Source organism: Girardinichthys multiradiatus, chromosome 19 (assembly GCF_021462225.1).
Source record: "Girardinichthys multiradiatus isolate DD_20200921_A chromosome 19, DD_fGirMul_XY1, whole genome shotgun sequence".
Taxonomy (NCBI): Eukaryota; Metazoa; Chordata; class Actinopteri; order Cyprinodontiformes; family Goodeidae; genus Girardinichthys; species Girardinichthys multiradiatus.
Genome location: NC_061811.1, coordinates 37107859 through 37130420, shown reverse-complemented (window position 1 = coordinate 37130420; position 22562 = coordinate 37107859). Strand labels below are relative to the sequence as shown.

At 42.4% G+C, this 22562-nt stretch overlaps 1 protein-coding gene across 1 annotated transcript in view; it reads left to right on the top strand.

Annotated features, from left to right (window-relative positions):
* The window catches only part of LOC124885089 (potassium voltage-gated channel subfamily H member 5-like), a 375126-nt gene that overhangs the window by 327389 nt on the left and 25175 nt on the right, over positions 1-22562 (top strand). The window contains exon 12 of the mRNA XM_047393285.1: positions 1601-1797. Within this exon, the coding sequence (XP_047249241.1) occupies positions 1601-1797 (197 nt within the window). The remainder of the gene's footprint in view (positions 1-1600; positions 1798-22562) is intronic.

The following is a 22562-nucleotide window of genomic DNA, read 5'->3' as shown; positions in this document are numbered from 1 at the left end:
AGTGAGCTGAATTGTTGAACGATACACAGTGACACCATCTGCAGTAAGATGATGTTATAGGTCTTTGGATGTGGTCTGTGATTTGTCTTTGACTGTTCTCACTATCCTTCTTCTCTGTCTCTGTGATATTTTTCTTGGCCTGCCACTTCTGGCCTTAGCAAGAACTATGCCTGTGGTCTTCCATTTTTCTTACTATGTTCCTCACAGTGGAAACTGACAGTTGAAATACCTGAGATAGCTTTTTGAATCCTTCCCCTAAATCATAATGTCGAACAATTTTTATTTTCAGGTCATTTAAGAGTTGTCTTGATGCCCCATGTTGCCACTCTTCAGAGGAGATGCAAAGAGGAGAACAACTTGCAATTGGCAACCTTAAATACCGTTTCTCATGACTGGATACACATGTCTATGAAGCTCAAGGCTTAATGAGCTTACCAAACCAATGTTGTGTTACAATAAATCTGTCCTAAGTAGTTAAAGGCATTTAACAATATATATATATACAACTGAATTAGCTGACTCAAACACTCAAAGGTTTTAAAATAAAAATAATTAAAATTTCCAGGGTTGCCCAAACCTTTTCATATGACTATTTATTATTATTATTATGCTCTACAAATGAATTGATTTAAACTTCGTTAAGAAAGTTAATATGTTATTGTTTAAGTTGTTAGAAGTTTTACTAATAAATTAAACAAATGGTATTTGTCATCAACGTTATTTATTTAAAGTGTTAGGCTTTTATATCTATGACCATAAAAATGAGTTTGAAAATTTTGAATAAAACAAAAGATAATAAAACAAGAATATTTTAAACAGAAGATTAAAAGCCATCAGGAGTATGTAAAGAGGAAAATAAAAACCAGGTGCAGTTATTTACAGTGGAGACGGCAGGATTAACCTTCGGACTCCATTTTTACGGCTTTACAGCTCTGTGCTTCGTGCTTTCACAGTTGGTCGGCGACAAAAGTTACACTGAGGTAAGGGGGGATCACTTCCGGCTTTTGTGTTTTTTGCGGTTACAAAAGACCGATGCTACGCAGCCACTGAATTTGGACACAGCTGGAATGTTACCTTACATGATAGGAGGTGGTACGCCACAGATGATCTTCCTGTGTGAAACACATACTGAGATTGCAACATGAAAGGGTCCCATTCAGAGTAACTGTGTGATATAAAGGAAAACAATGTTTATCAAGTGGTAATCTGCTTGGTACTATTACGTAAATGGCCTCACTGTAAATGCTTTACGTGTTCTGTTCTCAGTACACATCAGCTGTATAAAAAAAATCAGCTTCTGTAAAAACGACCATGTCTTTGAATGTGACCATGATTTAACGGTTTGGCTAATAGCATCTTCATAAAAAAACGGTGGTAGAAGTCCGCGTTGGTCAAGGATTAGCTGTAACTTCAGCCTCCAGGACCAACTAGTCTTAATTTGTAGTAAATGAGGATGCCAATTGCTGCAGGTTTTATTTCCAAATGAAAGTTACATGGAACCCCAATCAAGCTATACCTTGAATAAAACCAAATATTAATGAAACAAATTCAAATAGATTTCTTAAATGTGTTCCCTTTCTGTTGTTTGCTGTATCTTCAGGTAAAGGTGATGTGTTTGGAGACGTCTTTTGGAAAGAAACTACTCTAGCCCATGCCTGCGCTAATGTTCGAGCCCTAACCTACTGTGACCTCCATGTAATAAGGAGGGAGGCCTTGCTCAAAGTCTTAGAGTTTTACACAGCCTTCGCCAATTCCTTCTCCCGGAACCTCATCCTCACATGCAACCTACGCAAGCGGGTAAGATGTGGGTATGGACTCACACTGTAGGATAGCGATGGCTTTTGAATAATGATCTGTTTTTTATGCTTTACCAGAAGTTATCTTTAGACATTTACTAAAAACAGGATTTGATCTTTACCATTTAGGACATTGTTCAGAGTTTTGCAACATAACAGTTCCAGAACAAGTCCACCAAAATGCTTTTGTTTATTAAGCTTTAATTTATGATCAGTGCTACATGTTTGGATAATGAAGATCACTAGTAAAACTTCTCAGATGTAGTAAAACATTTGCTAAAGTTGCTGTTGGAGGTTAGGATCAAAAGTGTTTTTGGCCTCTCAAACTCTTTCTCTGGACTCAGGTTTGTGCAAAGGTTTGAAAAGATTTCAACTCATGCATCTTCAACTTGGTTGTTAAAGCACAACTACAGATTTATCAAACCTGGTAAATAAAAGTTAAAGCCTATTTTTAGTTAAAAAGTGTTGGATATAAGCTTTGTTTTCACTTAGCCTATGCTTTTGTGTTTAATGCATTTTTTTGCTATCCATCCACTTTCTCGGGTTAGTGTGTGATGAAGAGGCTTGCATGTTAGGTGAAACTGATTGATATCTCGAATCTGACCATTAAAATGCAGCTTTTCACAATATATGATTTTACAAAATGGAGATACTCTTTGCATTGTACCTCCCATCAAGTTGGAGACATGGATTTTTAAAAAGCTTTTCAGAGTAGCAGTTGTAAAAAACATCACTTGTGCCGCATTCAGGTGAAATGGATATGTGGGATTTAAAAAAAATGACTTACATGTTCACAAAGCACATATTGACTATCTCTGTCTGTCCTGCAAACCATGTTGGGACCTACAGGCATGGATTTCAACATTAAACTTCGGTACATACTTTTCTGGAACTTTCAAAATAAATTGCCTTTAACAGACTTTCAGCAAAACTCTGAAGGGGGGGTAACAGAGGACTTCCCATGATGCCACTGCCCGCATAAGACCCCCCACCTTCCCACAAGTCTTTCTTTTCCACGTGGCCTTCCAGAGGGACCGGATAGGGGAGGAAAGCGCGCTGATGTCTTTTGCTGGTAAAAGACATAAATTCAACTGGATCCAAGGAAGCCATACGATCATCGATCATATGCAAAGTTAAGTAGAATGAAATACTGTCTGTGTATCCGGTATTTTCATTCATGAACAGGGATAATTAAGGTACAAGCATTACTTGACTGTCTCTCCGAAGCCCCGCAGACGCAAGCGGTGTTCGAGAGAAGCCCCGGCAAATACGCGGTCTCCCAGCGTGCAAGGAAGACGGCAGAGACCGCAGCGGACATGACGAACGTCCAGCTCTCCAGAGCTAACCCTTTTGTTCACAGAGCGAACGCAGAGGTTAGCTGAAAGCTAAACGCTTGTTGACTGTGGACGTTTCTTCGAACTTCATCGCCCCTTGGACAACATTTCCTCACCATGGTCAGAGGTTAGGTTTGGGCAGATTAACAGTTAGGATGAAATAATCTGAACGTTTTCATTCTATGAAGTTTTGTTTTTGTGAAACCCGGCTATCTTAATGCTAATAGGCTGGCTACAGCACGCGCCGGTTTGTGTTCTTTGTATGTTTTAAAGTTAAGATAAACTTTATTTAAAGGGTGATTTTAAACAGAACATTGCTCATAACGCGCCGTCCGCGCTTATGCATTTTAACCCTTTTATTAACCATGGTATTTTAAAGGTATGTGTTGATTCTGGTGCTAAGCTATCCGCTTCTTTGTTAGCTTAACGGCTAACTGGTAGAGAACATGTGGTGGCTACCAGAGACTATTCAACAGAAAGGTTATTGGTTTCAAGCTAGTGAATAATAGTCCCTGAACCTCATTTACTAAGTTTGATAACTAAGTAAACACCATTAAGCCCCATTTCTCCAGAAAGATTTGGCTCTTTTCTAAAATACTCCCTTAATAATATTTCTTCAAATATTATTTCAATAAATAAAGGTAGTTAATTAGACACCGTTGAGAATTAGTCATCCAGACGGTTGGTTTATTCAGCAGATCATTATTTAAAACATTATTTTATTAAAATAATATTTTATCTGATCTTGCATTGTGAAGGGTTGTCTAGATGTTGCTGATTATTGCCTAAGTTAGTTCCAAGACTAACTTAACCTCATGTCCAGATTCTTCAAGATAATCATTGGTTGTCAAACATAAACATTGCATGGTAATTTTTTTATATTAAATATTAAATAATATTCTCAGATTCATAATTACAACAACCACAACAAAAATCATAGAGCCATTTTAATCAGGTTATTTTTTTCCTCATCTGTCTCATTTTGTGCTGTTCCATTAAACTTCAAATGTGAGCTCAAGTTATATGATTGAGAGGGAAGTGTGAACATTGTCAAAGACAAATACAAGCTACAATAGTTTTAACATTATCTTTTGAATCTGGGGCTGCACGGTGGTGCAGTTGGTAGCACTGTTGCCTTGCAGCAAGAAGGTCCTGGGTTCGATTCCGGCCAGGGGTCTTTCTGCATGGAGTTTGCATGTTCTCCCCGTGCATGCGTGGGTTCTCACCGGGTACTCCGGCTTCCTCCCACAGTCCAAAGACATGCCTGTTAGGTTAATTGGTCAATCTAAATTGCCCTTAGGTGTATGAATGAGTGTGTGCATGGTTGTTTGTGTGTTGCCCTGTGATGGACTGGCGACCTGTCCAGGGTGTACCCTGCCTCTCGCCCATAGACTGCTGGAGATAGGCACCAGCTCCCCCGTGACCCACTATGGAATAAGTGGTAGAAAATGACTGACTGACTTTTGAATCTGTATCCAAGCTTTGGTTTAGTTGTTCTCAGGATCTTTCTCATTTGATATTTGATGTCAGCGTTATCAACCCATAGTGCTACACATAGTCAGGGATATCGCATTCTGTTTACTCTGCAGGGAATAACCCTCTAAATGCTTGAAGTGAAAAGTTTCTTCTTTTTCTGATTGAATAATGTCATAGTGAAATTCATAACAGAAAATCAAACAGACAAGGCTATTATTCCAACTTTAAGGTCATAGTGAATAATAAATAAGTATTAGTGGAACATATAATCGTGTATACATCTATTATATGGCCTACTGTTGGCGGACTTGAATCAGATTTAATGCCTTATAAAAACTACTTGATCTTAAGTAAAAGGGCTAGCTCAAAATTTACATGTTACTTATTAGCTAAGGAAGGACTTGCGATAATGCTCCTTTGTGTACCTAGGATGCAGAAGTCTTTATCTTAAGGACCTCTCCACTTCCACAGTCCTTCTGTCTCTCACCACGTGCACTAGGTCGAGTGGGCATCTAGCACAGAGCTGGTCTTCCTGATGAGCTTACCTAACTGCTTCCTCTCAGATGTAGACTAGCTGCTTTTCCAACATACTGGAGTGCACTCCAAAATATCTCATTCTCCTTAGCAGAAAGAGTCTTCTCCGACCATTCCTGTAAAGAGCATCAGTGTTTTGACTCCAGTCCAGCTGTCTCTGATTCGAGTCCTGAACACGGCGACCTGTGCTGCATGTCTTTCCCCTCTTATCCCTCAACGTTCTTTCTGCCTACTTTCAAATAACAAAAATAAAGGCCACTAGTGCCATAAAAAAGCTTCAACACTGCAGCACCAGTTTAATTTTGTTTTTGTTCATTGTTATACACTGCTCAAAAAAATAAAGGGAACACTCAAATAACACATCCTAGATCTGAATGAATGAAATATTCTCATTGAATACTTTGTTCTGTACAAAGTTGAATGTGCTGACAACAAAATCACACAAAAATCATCAATGGAAATCCAATTTATTAACCAATGGAGGCCTGGATTTGGAGTCACACACAAAATTAAAGTGGAAAAAAACACTAGAGGCTGATCCAACTTTGATGTAATGCCCTTAAAACAAGTCAAAATGAGGTGTGTGTGTGGCCTCCACATGCCTGTATGACCTCTCTACAATGCCTGGGCAAGCTACTGATGAGACGGCGGATGATCTCCTGAGGGATCTCCTCCCAGACCTGGACTAAAGCATCCGCCAACTCCTTGACAGTCTGTGGTGCAACGTGACTTTGGTGGATGGAGCTAGACATGATGTCCCAGATGTGCTCAATTGGATTCAGGTCTGGGGAATGGGCGGGCCAGTCCATAGCTTCAATGTCTTCATCTCGCAGGAACTGCTGACACACTCCAGCCACATGAGGTCTAGCATTGTCCTGCATTAGGAGGTTCCCAGGGCCAACCTCACCAGCATATGTTCTCACCAGGGGTCTGAGGATCTCATCTTGGTACCTAATGGCAGTCAGGCTACCTCTGGCGAGCACATGGAGGGCCATGCGGCCCTTCAAAGAAATGCCACCCCACACCATTACTGACCTACTGCCAAAACGATCATGCTGAAGGATGTTGAAGGCAGCAGATCGCTTACCACAGTGTCTCCAGACTCCAGAGTCGGTTTCTAACCGTTTGTGCAGACATATGCACATTTGTGGCCTGCTTGAGTTCATTTTGTAGGGCTCTGGCAGTGGTCCTCCTGTTCCTCCTTGCACAAAGGTGGAGGTAGCGGTCCTGCTGCTGAGTGGTTGCCCTCTTACTGCCTCCTCAACGTCTCCTGGTCTACTGGCCTGTCTCCTGGTAGCGCCTCCAGGCCCTAGACACTACGCGACAGACACAGCAGACCTTCTTGCCACAGCTCGCATTGATGTGCCATCCTGGATGAGCTGCACTACCTGAGCCACTTGTGTGGGTTGTAGAGTCCATCTCATGCTACCACGAGTGTGAAAGCACCACCAACATTCAAAAGTGACCAAAACGTCAGCCAGAAAGCATAGGTACTGAGAAGTGGTCTGTGGTCCCCACCTGCAGAACCACTCCTTTATTGAGTGTGTCTTGTTAATCGCCAAAGATTTCCCCCTGTTGTCTATTCCATTTGTGAAATTGATTGTCAATCAGTGTTGCTTCCTAAGTGGACAGTCTGATTTCACAGAAGTTTGATTTACTTGAAGTTATATTGTGTTGTTTAAGTGTTCCCTTTATTTTTTTGAGCATTGTATTTTTTTGTGTACTGTCTATGTTTTGTTCTTTACATTTTAATTTCTAATAAAACTTAAAAAAAGTTACACCACCATCAGAATGAACAAAAAAAGATTTGTCAAAAAAAGATTTAAAAAACGGGAAGAGAAAAGAGAGTTCTATGCAGAGCTTTATGCGGATGGGAGGGGTAATTTTTCTGCACATATGCAGCTCAATGCCAGTTGTGACCTTTGCTTTAAGAACTGCTCGGCAGCCTGTTATAGCTGACTGTTGTGTGTGGTAACATGTTCGGATCATTCACGCTGCAACTTTCTTTGTCAAAAAGTTCAGTTTACTAAAAACACACTTGATTTGGCGCTAGGTACTTTAAAAACAAAAGCTGATAAGGGGGGGTTGAAAAGGTGCTAAATCTTGCGACAAAGGCTTCTCTGCAAACTCCTACAGACTTTCTAAATACCCAACTATGGAAGTATGTTCTTGTTGAGAACGCAAGAAACAGTAAGGCTTGTTCTGCAATTGGAACAGAGCATACTTGATGATGTGCTTGACTGCTCAGCTAAGATCTTTCCCCAAAGTTTCAATAAATGGTCCTGTTTTACCCGTGAAGGTGATTATTTTCACATTGATAATGTATAGTAAAAATAAGATGAACAAATGTAATTAAAAAAAAGCTACAGCTTTTATTTTGTGATTGAAAAGCTGCACTAAACAAATAACGGTGGGTTAAAGCTGCAGTAGGTAACTTTTGTAAAAATTTATTTTTATCTATTTGTTAAAATATGTCACTATGTCCTGACAGTAGAGTATAAGACATATAATCTTTGAAAAAAATCAAGCTCCTCTGGCTCCTCCCAGTGGTCCCACTGTCATTTGCATAAATGCACCACTCTCAGACAGAAACAACCAATCAGAGACAGAAGGGATGCCTTACAAGTTTCAGTCACACTTTTGTACGGGCTGTTCACACCCCTCCACCCTCACAGTACTGTCGTTGAAGCTCAAGATTGTCAGTGTGCTGGCAATCTCAATGCTAATGTCTGTGCTAATAATTTGAGGACCACGTTTGTAGTCAAAGTATGTGCTGGCCAGAGTTAATGTAAAGCGTATAGCTGATGTTTCGTCCCTCCCAGTGAATGTGTTAGGTGTTTGGAGTGAGTGGCCAACCCAAACCAACAGTCAGACTCAGAGGAACGACACAGAGACTCTTTCTTGCAGCGAGGGCAACTACACACGAGAGTGTGAGCTACAAGTGTGGTTACCTCAGCTTCGTTTATTTATAGAGTAGAGTGTACAGAAATATCAGATGGGTGTGTGACATTTACAAGTTTCAGTTGGGGAGTGGAAACAGGGACAGTTGGAACTGCCTTTGGTTATTGCAAGACCAGCTGCACACAGACCAAAATAACAATTGAGTACAGCCAGACACTGGGTCATATTTGCATGTGACGGTTAGAATAGAGACAGAATGTTCCAAGGCATAGGTCACCAGCAGAGGCTTCTCAGAAATGCAAACAGAAATACAAGTGAGTGATAATATGTGATAATATATACATTCAACCTAACAATGTGCCATAGTTGTTTATCCGGGGTCATCGTGTGGCCCTGCTTACTAGCCTGAGCATTCATGCCAGGCTCCAATGTGGGGGAGGAGCTGTAGGGGGTGATCTGTAAGGACCTGTAAGGTGTACTTTTTTAAATTTCCAGGCTAAGTCCACACTTTTCCCAGAAGTCTACTGCAGCTTTAAGCAAGATTGTCCCCTAAAAAATGAAAACCCTTAATACCTTCAAAAGGCTCAATGCTTCTAAATAATTTTTTGTCCCATATGACAAATAGTAGTAGATAATGACCAGTTTTAGATTTATACAGTTGTTTAATTCCTTCTATTATTCCTTAAGTTTGTACTGTATCCACAAGAAGGAAAATTGTAAAGGGAACATATCATGCTTTCATGATATTAATACCCAAATCATTTAGTTGTCGTCTATATAAAGTGGAACTGCAATGCTTTGGTCTGAACTTCTTGTTATTGTAGCTTCACAGGCCCAATTTTTACCCCTGTTCTGAGGTGCGTCTGAGAGCAACTCGTGTTGGTGCCGTCTCTTTAAATGCTTTTGATGCTGTTGGGACCCCAGCCATGGGTTACCAGGCCATTAAGAACTTTTAATAATAAATCGCATTAACCTACTTCCAGCACAGCCAGGAACAAGAAGGGAATAACTGTGGACTTCCCGAGACGTCACTGTTTGAATAAAAACCCCGCGTTACAACAAACATACCTCTTCCACGCAGGTCCCCAGCAGAACTGGAAGGAGAGACACAGCACGCTAATGTCTCTTTGCTGGCAAACAGACATAACTCTTCAAACTGGATCGAAGAGTGTCATACGATCACGCAATCATATGCACTAAGTTAAGTAGGAATGAATTGCTGTTTGTGTATCCAGTATACATTCATGGGGTAATTAAAGTACAAGTGTGGCTTGACTTTTCTTTCTGAGGTCTACAGAAGCAAACTGTGTTCCAGAAAATTCTCAGAAGAGACCCAGTCTGTACAACGCAGAGTAGAGCAGTTTTTCCTGGTCTGAAGGAAGGAAGGACAGAGATACCGCATCACCGTGGCTATAGCAGTAACGTGCAGTTCAGCCGGCCTGGTGTAATGAGCCGCCGCCCCCCACAGCTATGGAGGTTGGCTGCAAGTTAACCCTTTGTTCACTGTGGATGCTTTCCTCAACTTCGTTGCCCCGGACAACTTCTCCTTAGTGTGGTTTACGTAAGTGGTAGTGTTTGGGCAGAGAAGATTAGTTTAGAATGAAATAATCTATACAATGTTCATTTTATGATGTTTTGTTTGTGTTGAGAACTCAGCTATCTTTGTGCTAGCAGATTAGCTGCTCAGCGCATGTGCTCAGTTTATGTGTTCTGTGTTTGTGTTTTTAAAGTTTAGACAAACTTTATTTAAAGGGTGACTTTAAACACAGAAGAAAGGCCATAACGTGCTGTCCATGCTTATGCATTTTAACCATTTTATTAGTGGTATTTTAAAGGTATGTGTTTGATCCTGGAGATAAGCTTGAAGTTTCTTTTGTTAGCCCCAACCGCTAACAGCTAAGAACATGTGCTGGCCAACTATAAGTCAACTGAAGATAATTTACCCAAAAGGTTTTTAGTTTTTGATCTAGGAAATAATATTTCCCTAAATATTATTTTACTACTAATAACTAATTAAACACCATTAAGACCCATTTATCCAGAAAGATTTGGTTCTTATTCAACATATTATTTCCTTAAATATTATTTCAATATTTCTTTAAATATTAATAAATTATGACAGCTAATTAAACACCATTAGCTGGTCATCCAGAAGGTTGATTTTATTCAGAAAATCATTTTTTTAAAAGTTTTCTCAAAATGTTTTATCGAATCTTGCATTGTGAATGGTTGTTTGAAAGTATACCAATTATTGTCTAAGTTAGTTCCAAGACTATCTTAACTTCATTTCCAGATTCTTCGAGAAAATCCTTGGTTCTCAAACATAAACATTGCATGGTAATATTGCATCACTCTTTCAGTCATGGTTTTCAACCACCCTTGATTCACTTGTTTATATTGTAAATAGCCCATTAGTCTTCCTTATTCTTTCATTTTGCTTGGTAGTTTAGGTGGGTTGTTTTAGCACAGTAAAGAGTTTGTTGATTGAAATATGTTTGACTTTGAGTTGACTTATTTTTGTTAGTAAATTCTTGTATTTTAAGAAATTGTGTGAATTCATTGTGTGTGTGAACAGAGTTTTGCTGTTCAATAATGTCAGAGCTTGGCTCATCCGTTTCAAATTTGTCCTAATACTACTGCTTTATTGGGCTGGTATTCACAGGACAAACCTTAAGTGACCAAAATATAATTTAATAAAATATTAAAGTATTAATATTAAATATTAAAGAATATATTCATATTCATAATCACAACAATGCACTTCACACCCTGCCCCCCTCCAGGTTAAAGAGTACTCCAGTTTCACCCGTTTAGCCATTTTTGTAGTTTGATAACAATTATAGCAGCGCAAAAGCAAGACACAAACAAAAACGGCAGTACACAGCATTGACATAAAAAGGTACTGCTAGTGCTATCAGAAAATGGCCAGGATGTCATATCAACACACAATAAATTCATGTCTAAAATAACGTTCGTTGTCATGTTAGCGTTATTTGTAGCTTACCGCTTTGCTGCTTCCATCGTTCCCATAGACAGAAGGAATTGACCCCTTAATCAGCTGAAGTCTTTAAGCAAATCTTTCTTGATACTTGCGGAGGTTGCTGAAGAAGTGCTTCACGAAAACAAAGAGGCATTTCCTCACTGATGTGGGGACATTTCCATGAAAAATAAAATTTTATCAGACACTTTGATTCTGATGGCAGGGGATGGTGTAATGAATTGTGTGGGTTAATACATCCAACAACCAAACTGAACTTATCCTTTTGTATTGTAGGCATACTTGAGCTTAGACAACAAAATCGCAGACTAAATTCAACTCTTCTGCTCTCCTACAGACTCCAAGTACACAGCAAAATGTATGTAAGGGCTAAAAAGGTGGATTTTGCATGATTTGTCACATTTAAAGAATAATTTTACATACATTTTATTACCAAGCTGCATCTAAGCATTTTTGCTTTACAACAGTATTATTTGTTTACAATAACTACTAAACACTGATTAAAAAACACATTTTTATTTCGTTATTATCATCAGGTTAACTAATTTCCGATATCTACAGCACAAACAGAGACAAATAGTACTCGTACTCGTCGTCTTCCGCTTTATCCGGGACCGGGTCGCGGGGGCAGCAGACTCCAAGGCCCAAGGCGTTCCCAGGCCAGCCGAGAGACATAGTCCCTCCAGTGTGTCCTGGGCCGTCCCCTGGGCCTCCTCCCAGTGGGACGTGCCTGGAACACCTCCCGAAGAAGGCGTCCAGGAGGCATCCGATACAGATGCCCGAGCCACGTAGGAGCAGCGGCTCTACTCCGAGCCCCTCCCGGATGGCCGAGCTCCTCACCCTATCTTTAAGGGAGTGCCCGGCAACCCTACGGAGGAAGCTTATTCCAGCCGCTTGTATCCGGGATCTCATTCTTTCGGTCATGAAAGACAAATAGTTTTTAGTGAAAAAATTATTACAATAATAAAATACAGATGATCAACCAGCAAGTACAGGGAATTGATATTTTGACGGTCTAATCATAAGCAAATGTTTTTACAATTTCAAAACGTAAAAGATGATGAGGAGACACTGAGGTAGACATGGTCAGAGTTACTGGTTCAAATGTATCAAACACACCTTGAGTGATCAAGGAAGAGGGGTCACGAACAGGGGCTGTGGTAAGTTCAAAAAGTTATTACATAACTCTGAGGATGCTTTCATGGAAATAGGTTGTGGGGCCTTAAGAACAGAGTTGATAATTTTAAGTAACACACAAGGATTATTATGATGGGACACAATAATAAGGGGCTTGGAGTAGAGCCGCTGCTCCTCCACATCTAGAGCCAGTTGAGGTGGCTCGGGCATCTATACCGGATGCCTCCTGGACCCGGTCCCGGATAAAGCGAAAGACAACGAGTACGAGTACGAGCACAATAATGTTTGATATGTGGTCTGAGAGGTTAGGAGTTCTGGGAAGAAAAGTAGGCAGTTATCAAATATAAGGGGGGTTGCAGCAGGGGAGACTGGGAGGGCGGAAGGGTAAGTGTCTGATCAAACCTGTTGAAGAACTGGACCAGTTCTTCAACAGGTTCCATATGTCCACATGTATATTTTTGTTTAAGAAAATAAGCTGGTCAACATATTTAGGATTAAGTAGGGATTGCAGGAAAGTGGCTGTGGTTTTACTTCTTTGCACCTCATCACCTCATCTAATGCCGTGTCATTTGTGGTTCTCGACACTGTTACTGGGGTATGTCTTCCCTAGATCAGTCAACTCATGACCCCCAGTCTTTGATGGGAGCTGGCTCTGCCTGTTATTCTAGCACCTCATCTGCATCACTGCCTTCTGCATTTATTAGCCCACTCTTGTGAAAAAGTAAATGAATCACGTTAGTAAAGAATTGCTTTATAATGTAATGATTATAGTTTCAAATCCATTGATAAAAATAATAATAAAATAAACTAACATTACAATAAATCTTTCTTTTTTATGATCTTTAGAAAACAGATGATAGTGTATAGTAAAATGTCATAATGTCATGATGATATAGAACAATAAATGCCTTTCCTTCTGTTGTACAGCAGTCATGTATGGCTTGTCGCATCTTCTCGAGAAGTCTTGCTCTCAGTGGTGCAATAGGAGACAGAGTTCGGGTGCTTTTCTGAGACACCACCAAGGTGGCTGTCTTTAGTGGCATCAGAGCCTGTGCAGCATCCTCTGCTGCTGGTATGTCTGCCTATGTCTGTAAGGGTGCACAGATCTTTTTCCTGCTTCCAAACGTCAGGGGCAAGTTGTGGAGCGGAGACAGCTGGTTGCTACTCCAAACATCTTTCTATCATGTCTAACGCGCTGTTCCAATGTGTTGCTCCATCAATTGTTAGTTTATGCTGTTTCTTTATGAGTGCATTGCTAGCTAGGGTGCTACAGTGAAAAAGTGTATTTATGTGCCTCACTCTGCTGAGAAGTTGTGCAACAGCAGGGATTTTAAGAGCAGCCTGTGAAGCCAAATCGACTAGGTGGGCAAAGCACCCAACATGCAATTGCTCAGTGAGACTGACAAGTACCATTTCAGCGGCATTGTCTGTGACAATTGCAGGCATGTTCTCCATCAAAACCCCATTAATTTATTACTTCTTTCAACAAGTTTGCCATATTGCTCCCTATGTGCCTATCATTCAGGAGCTTGGTCTCCAGAATATTTGACACCAATGCCCAATCGTTAGAAATCAAATGAGAAGTGACGGTTATGTAGCGGTCAGCTCCTCTGGAAATCCTACCATACATGTAAAAGCCACTTTATGCCAAATTAAAATATTCCAAAACCATTAGCTTTACCTCTGTGTACAGCTTCAGGATGGCAACTTCTGTCATGTGGTTGCGTGTTGGTATATTGTGGTTCAAGTGTGTGCACCATCTTCTTAAAACCCTCAGTTTCCATGACAATCTTCACAGGACCTTTATCTTCTGTTGCTCCAGTTGCAATGTTGTTTTTGCTTGGTCCAGTGCAGCTTCGTACAACACAAATCATACGAAAGTGTTCTTCTTCTTCTTCGGCTTATTGGTGGTTGGAAAACAACTATTTGGTGCATAACCGCCACCAACTGGTGAGAAGTGTGGGCCAACAGGAAAGTGTTGCTGACCACGGCAGGAACCCCCTGGCCAGGAGATCTAATTGATTCAGAGGATTATCTGAATTGATATTACATTTGGAAGGAATTTGGAAAAAATATATTGCAATGCACTGATGAATCAATATTTTTACCTGCCCCTACTCATTGATAGTGGCATACAATAAGTCCAGTCTTTTGTTGTCTCTGGTGCATCCTTGTTGCGATAACATGTAAACTCCTGCAGTAGATAATATGGCCTCATGCTAACAGCTAAATGTCGTTACTGCAGAGCATCTCTTTGATAGTTAAATGCTCAGAGCTGCACCATATATGGTTCACAAAAACAGCCAGAGCCCCTCCTCTCTTCTTACTGTTTTCCTTGGTTGTGTTATATACGACTTGCACAGATAACAATATTTGTCACATTAAATCTTTCCTCCTGGCCCAGAAAGGAGTTGATGCTGAGAAAGAACCAGTTTGTCAGGGACTGATTAGTGATTCAATAAACGTAAGAACTTGTGATGTACAAGAAAGATCAGTGGTGTTCGGCCCCAACCCACCCCCCACACCCAAAAGTTTTACTCGTACTCGTCGTCTTCCACTTTATCCGGGACTGGGTCACGGGGGCAGCAGACTCAGCAGAGACGCCCAGACGTCCTTCTCCCCAGACACCTCCTCCAGCTCCTCCGGGGCCCAAGGCGTTCCCAGGCCACCCGAGAGATATAATCCCTCCAGCGTTTCCTGAGCCGTCCCCTGGGCCTCTTCCCGGTGGGACGTGCCTGGAACACCTCCCGAAGAAGGCGTCCAGGAAGCATCCGGTATAGATGCCCGAGCCACCTCAACTGGCTCCTCTCGATGTGGAGGAGCATCGGCTCTACTCCGAACCCCTCCCGAGTGCCCAGCCACCCTATGGAGGAAGCTCATTTCAGCCGCTTATATCCGGAATCTCGTTCTTTCGGTCATGACCCAAAGTTCATGGCCATAGGTGAGGGTAGGAACGTATACCGACCAGTAAATCGAGAGCTTCGCTTTTTGGCTCAGCTCTCTCTTCACCACAACGGACCGGCACAGCGACCCATTACTGTGGCAGCCGCACCGATCCGTCTGTCAATCTCCCGCTCCATTCGTCCCTCACTCGCTCCATTCTTCACCCCGAGATACTTAAACTCCTCCACTTGAGGCAGGAACTCCCCTCCAATCTGAAGAGGACAAGCCACCCTTTTCCGGTCGAGAACCATGGCCTCGGACTTGGGGGAGCTGATTTTCATCCCTGCCGCTTCACACTCGGCTGCAAACCGCCCCAGTGCATGCTGTAGGTCTTGGCTAGAGGGGGCCAGCAGGACCATGTCATCTGCAAAAAGAAGAGACAAAATCATCTGGTCCCCAAACCAGACCCCCTCCAGCCCTCGGCTGTGCCTAGAAATCCTGTCCATAAAAGTTATGAACAGGACCGGTGACAAAGGGCAGCCCTGCCGGAGTCCAACATGCACCGGGAACAGGTCCGACTTAGTGCCGGCAATGCGAACAAAACTCCTGCTCCGCTTGTACAGAGACCGGATGGCCCCTAGTAAAGGGCCACCGATTCCATACCCCTGGAGCAACCCCACAGGGCATCATGAGGGACACAGTTGAATGCTTTCTCTAGGTCCACAAAACACATGTGGACCGGTTGGGCAAACTCCCATGAACCCTCGAGTACCCTGTAGAGGGTATAGAGCTGGTCCAGTGTTCCACGGCCGGGACGAAAACCACACTGCTCCTCCTGAAGCCGGGGTTCGACTATCGGCCGGACTCTCCTCTCCAATACCCTGGCGTAGGCCTTACCAGGGAGGCTGAGGAGTGTGATCCCCCTGTAGTTGGAACACACCCTCCAGTCACCTTTCTTATGTAGGGGACCACTACCCCAGTCTGCCAATCCCGAGGCACTGTCCCCGACCACCACGCAATGTTGAAGAGGCGTGTCAACCATGACAGCCCCACAACCTCCAAAGACTTGAGGTACTCAGGGCAGATCTCATCCAACCCCGAAGCCCTGCCACTGCAGAGCTTTTTAACCACCTCGGTGACTTCAGCCTGGGTGATGAAAGAGCCCAACCCCGAGTCCCCAGCCTCTGTTGCCACCAGGGAATGCGTGATGGCAGGATTGAGGAGATCCTCGAAGTACTCCTTCCACCGCCCGATAATGTCCCTAGTCGAGGTCAGCAGCTCCCCACCCCCACTGTAAACAGTGTTGGCAAAGCACTGCTTCCCCATCCTGAGGCGCCGGACGGTTTGCCAGAATCGCTTCAGGGCCAACCGGTAGTCCTTCTCCATGGCCTCACCGAACTCCTCCCAAGTCCGAGTTTTTGCCTCTGCCACTGCCCGGGCCGCAGCACACTTGGCCCCACGGTACCTGTCAGCCATCTCAGGAGTCCCACAAGCCAACCACAGCCGATAGGATTCCTTCTTCAGCTTGGCAGCGTCCCTTACTGCCGGTGTCCACCACCGGGTTTGGGTATTGCCGCCGCAACAGGCACCGCAGACCTTACGGCCACAGCTACGGGTGGCAGCATTTACGCTAGATGCGGAGAACATGGTCCACTCGGACTTTATGTGTCCAACATCCCTCGGAATCTGGTCAAAGCTCTCCCGGAGGTGAGAGTTGAATACATCTCTGGCCAAGGGGTCCGCCAGATGTTCCCAGAAGACCCTCACTATGTGCTTGGGCCTGCCAAGTCTGTCCAGCTTTCTCCTCCCCCAGCAGATCCAACTCACCACCGGGTGGTGATCTGTGGACAGCTCAGCCCCTCTCTTCACCCGAATGTCCAAAACATGCGGCCGAAGGTCTGATGATACGACAACAAAGTCGATCATTGACCTCCTGCCTAGGGTATCCTGGTGCCAAGTGCACTGATGGACACCCTTATGTTTGAACATGGTGTTCATTATGGACATTCCCTGACTAGCACAGAAGTCCAATAACAAAACACCGCTCGGATTCAGATCGGGGAGGCCATTCCTCCTGATCAAGCCTCTCCAGGTGTCACTGTCATTTCCCACGTGGGCGTTGAAGGCCCCCAGCAAAAAAATGGAGTCCCCGGGAGAGGCAGTATCCAGCACCCCCGACAGGGACGCCAAGAAAGCCGGGGACTCCGCACTACCACTCGGCCCATAGGCTGAAATGATAGTCAGAGACCTCTCCCCAACCCGAAAGGGCAGGGATGCGACCCTCTCATCCACTGGGGTAAACCCCAACACTAGACGGCTGAGCTGGGGGGCGACAAGCAAACCCACCAAGTCCACCGCCTTTCCCCGTGGGGCACTCCAGAGTAGAAAAGAGTCCAGCCCCTCTCAAGGAGATGGGTTCCAGGGGTTCCAGAGCCCACGCTGTGCATGGAGGCGAGCCCGACTATTTCTAGTCGATATCTCTCGACCTCTCGCGCAAGCTCAGGCTCCTTCCCCCCCACCGAGGTTACATTCCACGTCCCTAGAGCCGGCCTATTCATCCGGGGATCGGGCCGCCGAGGTCTCCACCTTCGTCCGCCACCCAATCCTCTTTGCACTGGTCCCTCACGGTTCCCCCTGCAGGTGGTGGGCCCACTGGGGGAGGGTCTCGTTCGGGCTTGGCCCGGCCGGGTCCTGCAAGGAGCAACCCAGCCACCAGGCACTCTCCGACGAGTCCCGACCCCAGTCCTGGCTCCAGGGTTGGACCCCAGCTCCGCCATACCGGGCGACGTCACGTGCCTCGATTTTGTAGTCATCATGAGGGGTTCTTGAACTGCCCTTTGTCTGACCCGTCACCTAGAACCTGTTTGCCATGGGAGACCCTACCAGGGGCATTTAAGCCCCAGACAACATAGCCTCTAGGATCATTCGAGCACTCAAACCCCTCCACCACGTTAAGGTGACGGTTCAAGGAGGGCCAAAAATATAATAAACAAATTAACACATAAATTGACACCTTACATTAAAAGCAAAGGCTTGAGTACCAAATCAGAATACTGCTAAATCTTTATCTAACATGTTATAGAGCTTCATATTGTCATTGCTCTTATTCTGTCAAAAATTTAACCTTTTCTTTAATAATCTAACAAGATAAATTAGATGTGTTTTTGCTGACATACAATTTCCAATTGAGGACTTTTATTGATTCTGGTACTGCAGCTATATTGTGTTTTTTACTGAGGCAAAGGCCTCAGTAAAAAACTTGATACAGTGCTACTTGTGCTTTTGTTTCAGCAAGACGGTCAAGGAACTGTTCCTCAGCTTAGTCTTCATACTTATTTATTAGTCTAACAAATCATTTCTTGGTATTAAAAACTACTTGGTATTAAAAACTACAGCTCATTACCTTCTGGGACTTTTACCCAAGCAAGCTGACTCATCTCTGTTGCTGCATTGTGGTTTTTTTGGGCACAATCTGGTGACCTACACCCGACCATGGACTGTGTTTTTCTAACATATAAGGGATATTTAATTAAAGGTTTACCAGTAATCATTTAGGTAATATAACCAAATGACTAAAGCTGATGAAAAGGCATTTTAAATATATATGTAAAATATAATAAGTATAATTTATGGTGTGAAATAAACCCCCACATTTATTCTCACTAAAAAATTGTTAAATCACAGTAGATTAACATGATGAGAATATGATTACTCAGCACTTTGAAGGAGGTTTCTCCTGTTTAAATCTTAGACATTTCAGCTTGGTGCTTCTGTCTATTAAAGTGAGATTGAACACCATGTTGAGATCCAAAGATCTGTTTGAGACTATCAGGAAGGAGTAGCTTATGAGTCTGGTAAGGAATTTAAAGACAGATTATTTTGGTTTTTCCCGACTTCTAAATTTTATGTTTAATTACCCAATCAGAAAAAGATTAGAGAGAAAATGCTGACAGGTTCAGTTCCCTGCTGTATTTGAAACACAGCAACTACAAGTCAGTGAAGAACTTGTTGCAAATTTTGCCGACTTAAACTGCCTTAAACCATGTTAGTCTGATGCACATTCATTTATCAAGTGTTGGCATCGTTGACCTGAGAGATAATAAACGTTTCATCATGTCATCAATTAACACACCAACGGATCGACTGCATAGCATCTACTGTAGTAGCTGATGTTTCAGCTCCATCTGTGCTTTGTAACCTTGGAAATAACAAATTAGAGTTTTGAGCCTTTGGTAGGATGCCTGTAAGGTTGTTTGTGTGACCCACATGCTGCTAATTTGAAATATTTATTGTCTCCCCAAAGCTGATAGTAATTGTGATGCAAATAAAAAGCAAGGGAAAAATCAACTTGCTACACTGCTGGATTTACAGAAAGAGTCCAAATTTATGACGATGTAATTTATCCTCTGTTCCAATTAATATCCAACATTACTTTTAAAAAACCAAAAAGCAAAAATTGTAGAAAACTAATGCTTATTATATAAAAAGAAAAATAAGAGGATTGTGGTAAATGATGTTTATAAAGCTTCACATAAATCAACTTTTTGTCCTGATGGAAAAGGAGCATGGAGCAAGCAGCTCGTAAGTAAATACAATATATCACAAAACATCACCAGTTAGTGCAGTTTTTATCTGTTGTGGTGGTTTTATGCTGCATTCAGTTGGTCTCTGAAGTCTTAACTTGGGGCAGGGAATGATATTACACCCAGGTTGAGCTGTTTTTGTTGGACGTTTTGTTGCTAATTAACAACACCAGGTAGACTTTCCAAGTCTGGGAATTTAGATGATACAACTTCCAATTACAAAGAGAAGGCACCATTAAAGAGTACAACCTGTAGTCGGCTGTTATAGGAATATGTTTTCTTCTCTGCATTACTCAATTTTGTGGCCATTGTGTTTGTGAGAGGAAGTCATGTTTAGGTTGTGAACCAAAGACAACTGGAAGCAGACTCAAAAAAAAAAAAGGAAAGTGCTCACACCTGTTGGACCTGATGAATTGGTTTGTGGATATTTTTTTAAATAACATTAGTGTTTCCTGCTTTGTGAATGAGATGCTCAGACAGCCCAGATAACAGGTGCAGACAGGTCACTTGCCTACGTGCATTTTTAATTGGGGGGGGGGGATTATTGTGTTTGGAAAGAAAGTATTTTAGATCTGCTTGCTGTAGCAGAGCCTGTGGTGACTCCCTGAGGGCAGCAGCTTAAAGCCATGTTTTTGGACTTAATGCAGCAGTAGTTGTACAGATCCTTCAAGGAAGGGAGGGGCTGTTCCTGACTCTTGCTGTTGGCTTCTGTGTAGCTGCTATGCAAGCAGCTAAGCAGTGATGACATACAGCAGCAAACAGCTCAGTCATAGAAGATTATCATTCAGGGTGTTTCTCAGGAACACCCACAGGGAAAGAGTTTTGTATCATTCATTGTGCTGAGAGGCTGATTGGCTGCAATCTTACATCTTTGCATGACCTATACTCCTCCAGGACCCTGAGGCATGCAGCTAAAACCTTGGCTGACCCATCTCATTCTGGGTACCATCTCATTAAGATCCTTTCTGCTGGCAAGAGGTTGTGGTCCATCCGGACAAAAACCTCACAACACAAGAACAGTTTCTTCCCTTCTGCTGTCTCCCTCATGAACAGAATCCCAGCTCTGTCTCTGCCCCCAGCATAAAACTGTGATCATCCAGCCCACAACATTACACGGTTTTTTAGATAAATGCAACACATTGATGCCGTACTGTAGTGTGTCTGACCATAGTGTGTCTGAATTCAAGTGAAGTCTCTGCTGAAAATTATTGGTGAGAGCTTTGATTTCATTGATCTGTGATACTTATGAACCACAGGTAAATCCACAGCCTGAGTACAAAGAGCTTTGTTAGGAACACTAAATCAAGAATTTAGTTGTTCTATTAATAGCATAAGGAGATCTGGTAGCATAAGCTACAGATGTGAAGGTGTCTGCTTTGAACAAGCTGGCCAGCCTAAGACAACCAATCAAATTTACTGAACCTACAGTTTGGTCTCAAGAAAACAAAAAAAAAATGTTTTTTTTTATTACTTACAGAACAAGATAAAAAATGTAAGAAACAAAAATAAGCATTGATTAATACATAGTTTAATAACATTTTCTGTCTTGTTTATTTTGTCTCGTATTATTTTCTCGTTGTTCTCGTCTCGTTGTTCATCAGTTGTGGATCTCATCACATTTAAGAGCAATTTTCAGCTGTACAATGAGAGTGCAGTCTGGAATGCAAATATTGCAGGAATTTATAACTACCATAAAAGACATAACTACATTACTCATTATTTCTTAAACCTAACACGATGTCTGATCTGCTTTCAGCAGTGCTGTTAATCCTTTTCAGAAGTTCTGGGCTGTTGGTAATGGATGGAAAAAAATCCACTGATCACAGGAATAATCCTAGTTCACTTTGGCTGCATGTTACACTCTGTTAAAGCCACAAATCAAGTTTGGTCTGATTAAAGGTGCAAGTGTGAACAGAACAACATAAAGTCATGTCCAGACGTCTCTGAGCTTCACAGGAAAGGTTTGTAGGTTTTTGTGATCATCAAATCAGAGAGAAAAGATTAACCAGTTTCAGAAACCTTCATAATGAGCTACAACAACATTTAATTTCCCTTTGGGATTAATAAGGTATTTTTGAATTGAATTGAATTTGAATCAGCAATACCAAAAAAAAAAAAAAGCTTTACTGCTGCTGCTGCGATCTCACTTAAGGCTACAAACACAACCAATCCTACAGCAGCACGGCCAGAAATTAGGTGGAATGGAGTCTGAGCTGTTTAGGCAATGCTACATCTTTCAGGTCTTCCTGAGAAACACCCTGAATGATAATCTTCTATTGCGTGTTCCTAAACTGAATAAAATACTTTTTGTAAATCTTTCATGCAATTTACAAAACCAAGAGCATTTAATTATAACGTGACAATGGGACTTCTGTTTTCCTTCTCTAGGACACGGTGGTAAAAAAGTCTTGCCTCTGAGATTTGAACCGAAAACTGGTCATTGTGAGGTTCGGCTGAGCCACAAAACATGACAGGGCCAGACTGCAATGAATAATTAGGTCTGCAGAGAGGATCATCAGGCCTGACCTTCCCTCCATACAGGACATGCACAGATCTAGGCTCAGGACAAGGGCAGCTAACATCTCTGCAGACCCCACACACTGCTGTTTATACTTTTACCTTCGGGCTGGCGCTACAGAATGCAGATTTGCAGAAGCGGGCCGCCAGTGAGACCGCTTCTGTCCCCAGGCTGTGCACTAATTTGCACTAATTTAATCTTGTCTTCTTTTTTTGTAAAAACATAAAAGACTTTTTTTCTATTTCCCACACTATTATATTTATATTTAAAATGTTGGTGCATTGAAAGCAAAATTGATCGGAAGTCAAATACCATGTATGTGTGGACAAACTTGGTTAGCTAAGCTAATTCTGAAAACATGAATGAGGTTATCACCTTCACAGCTGCCACATTATTGTTTCC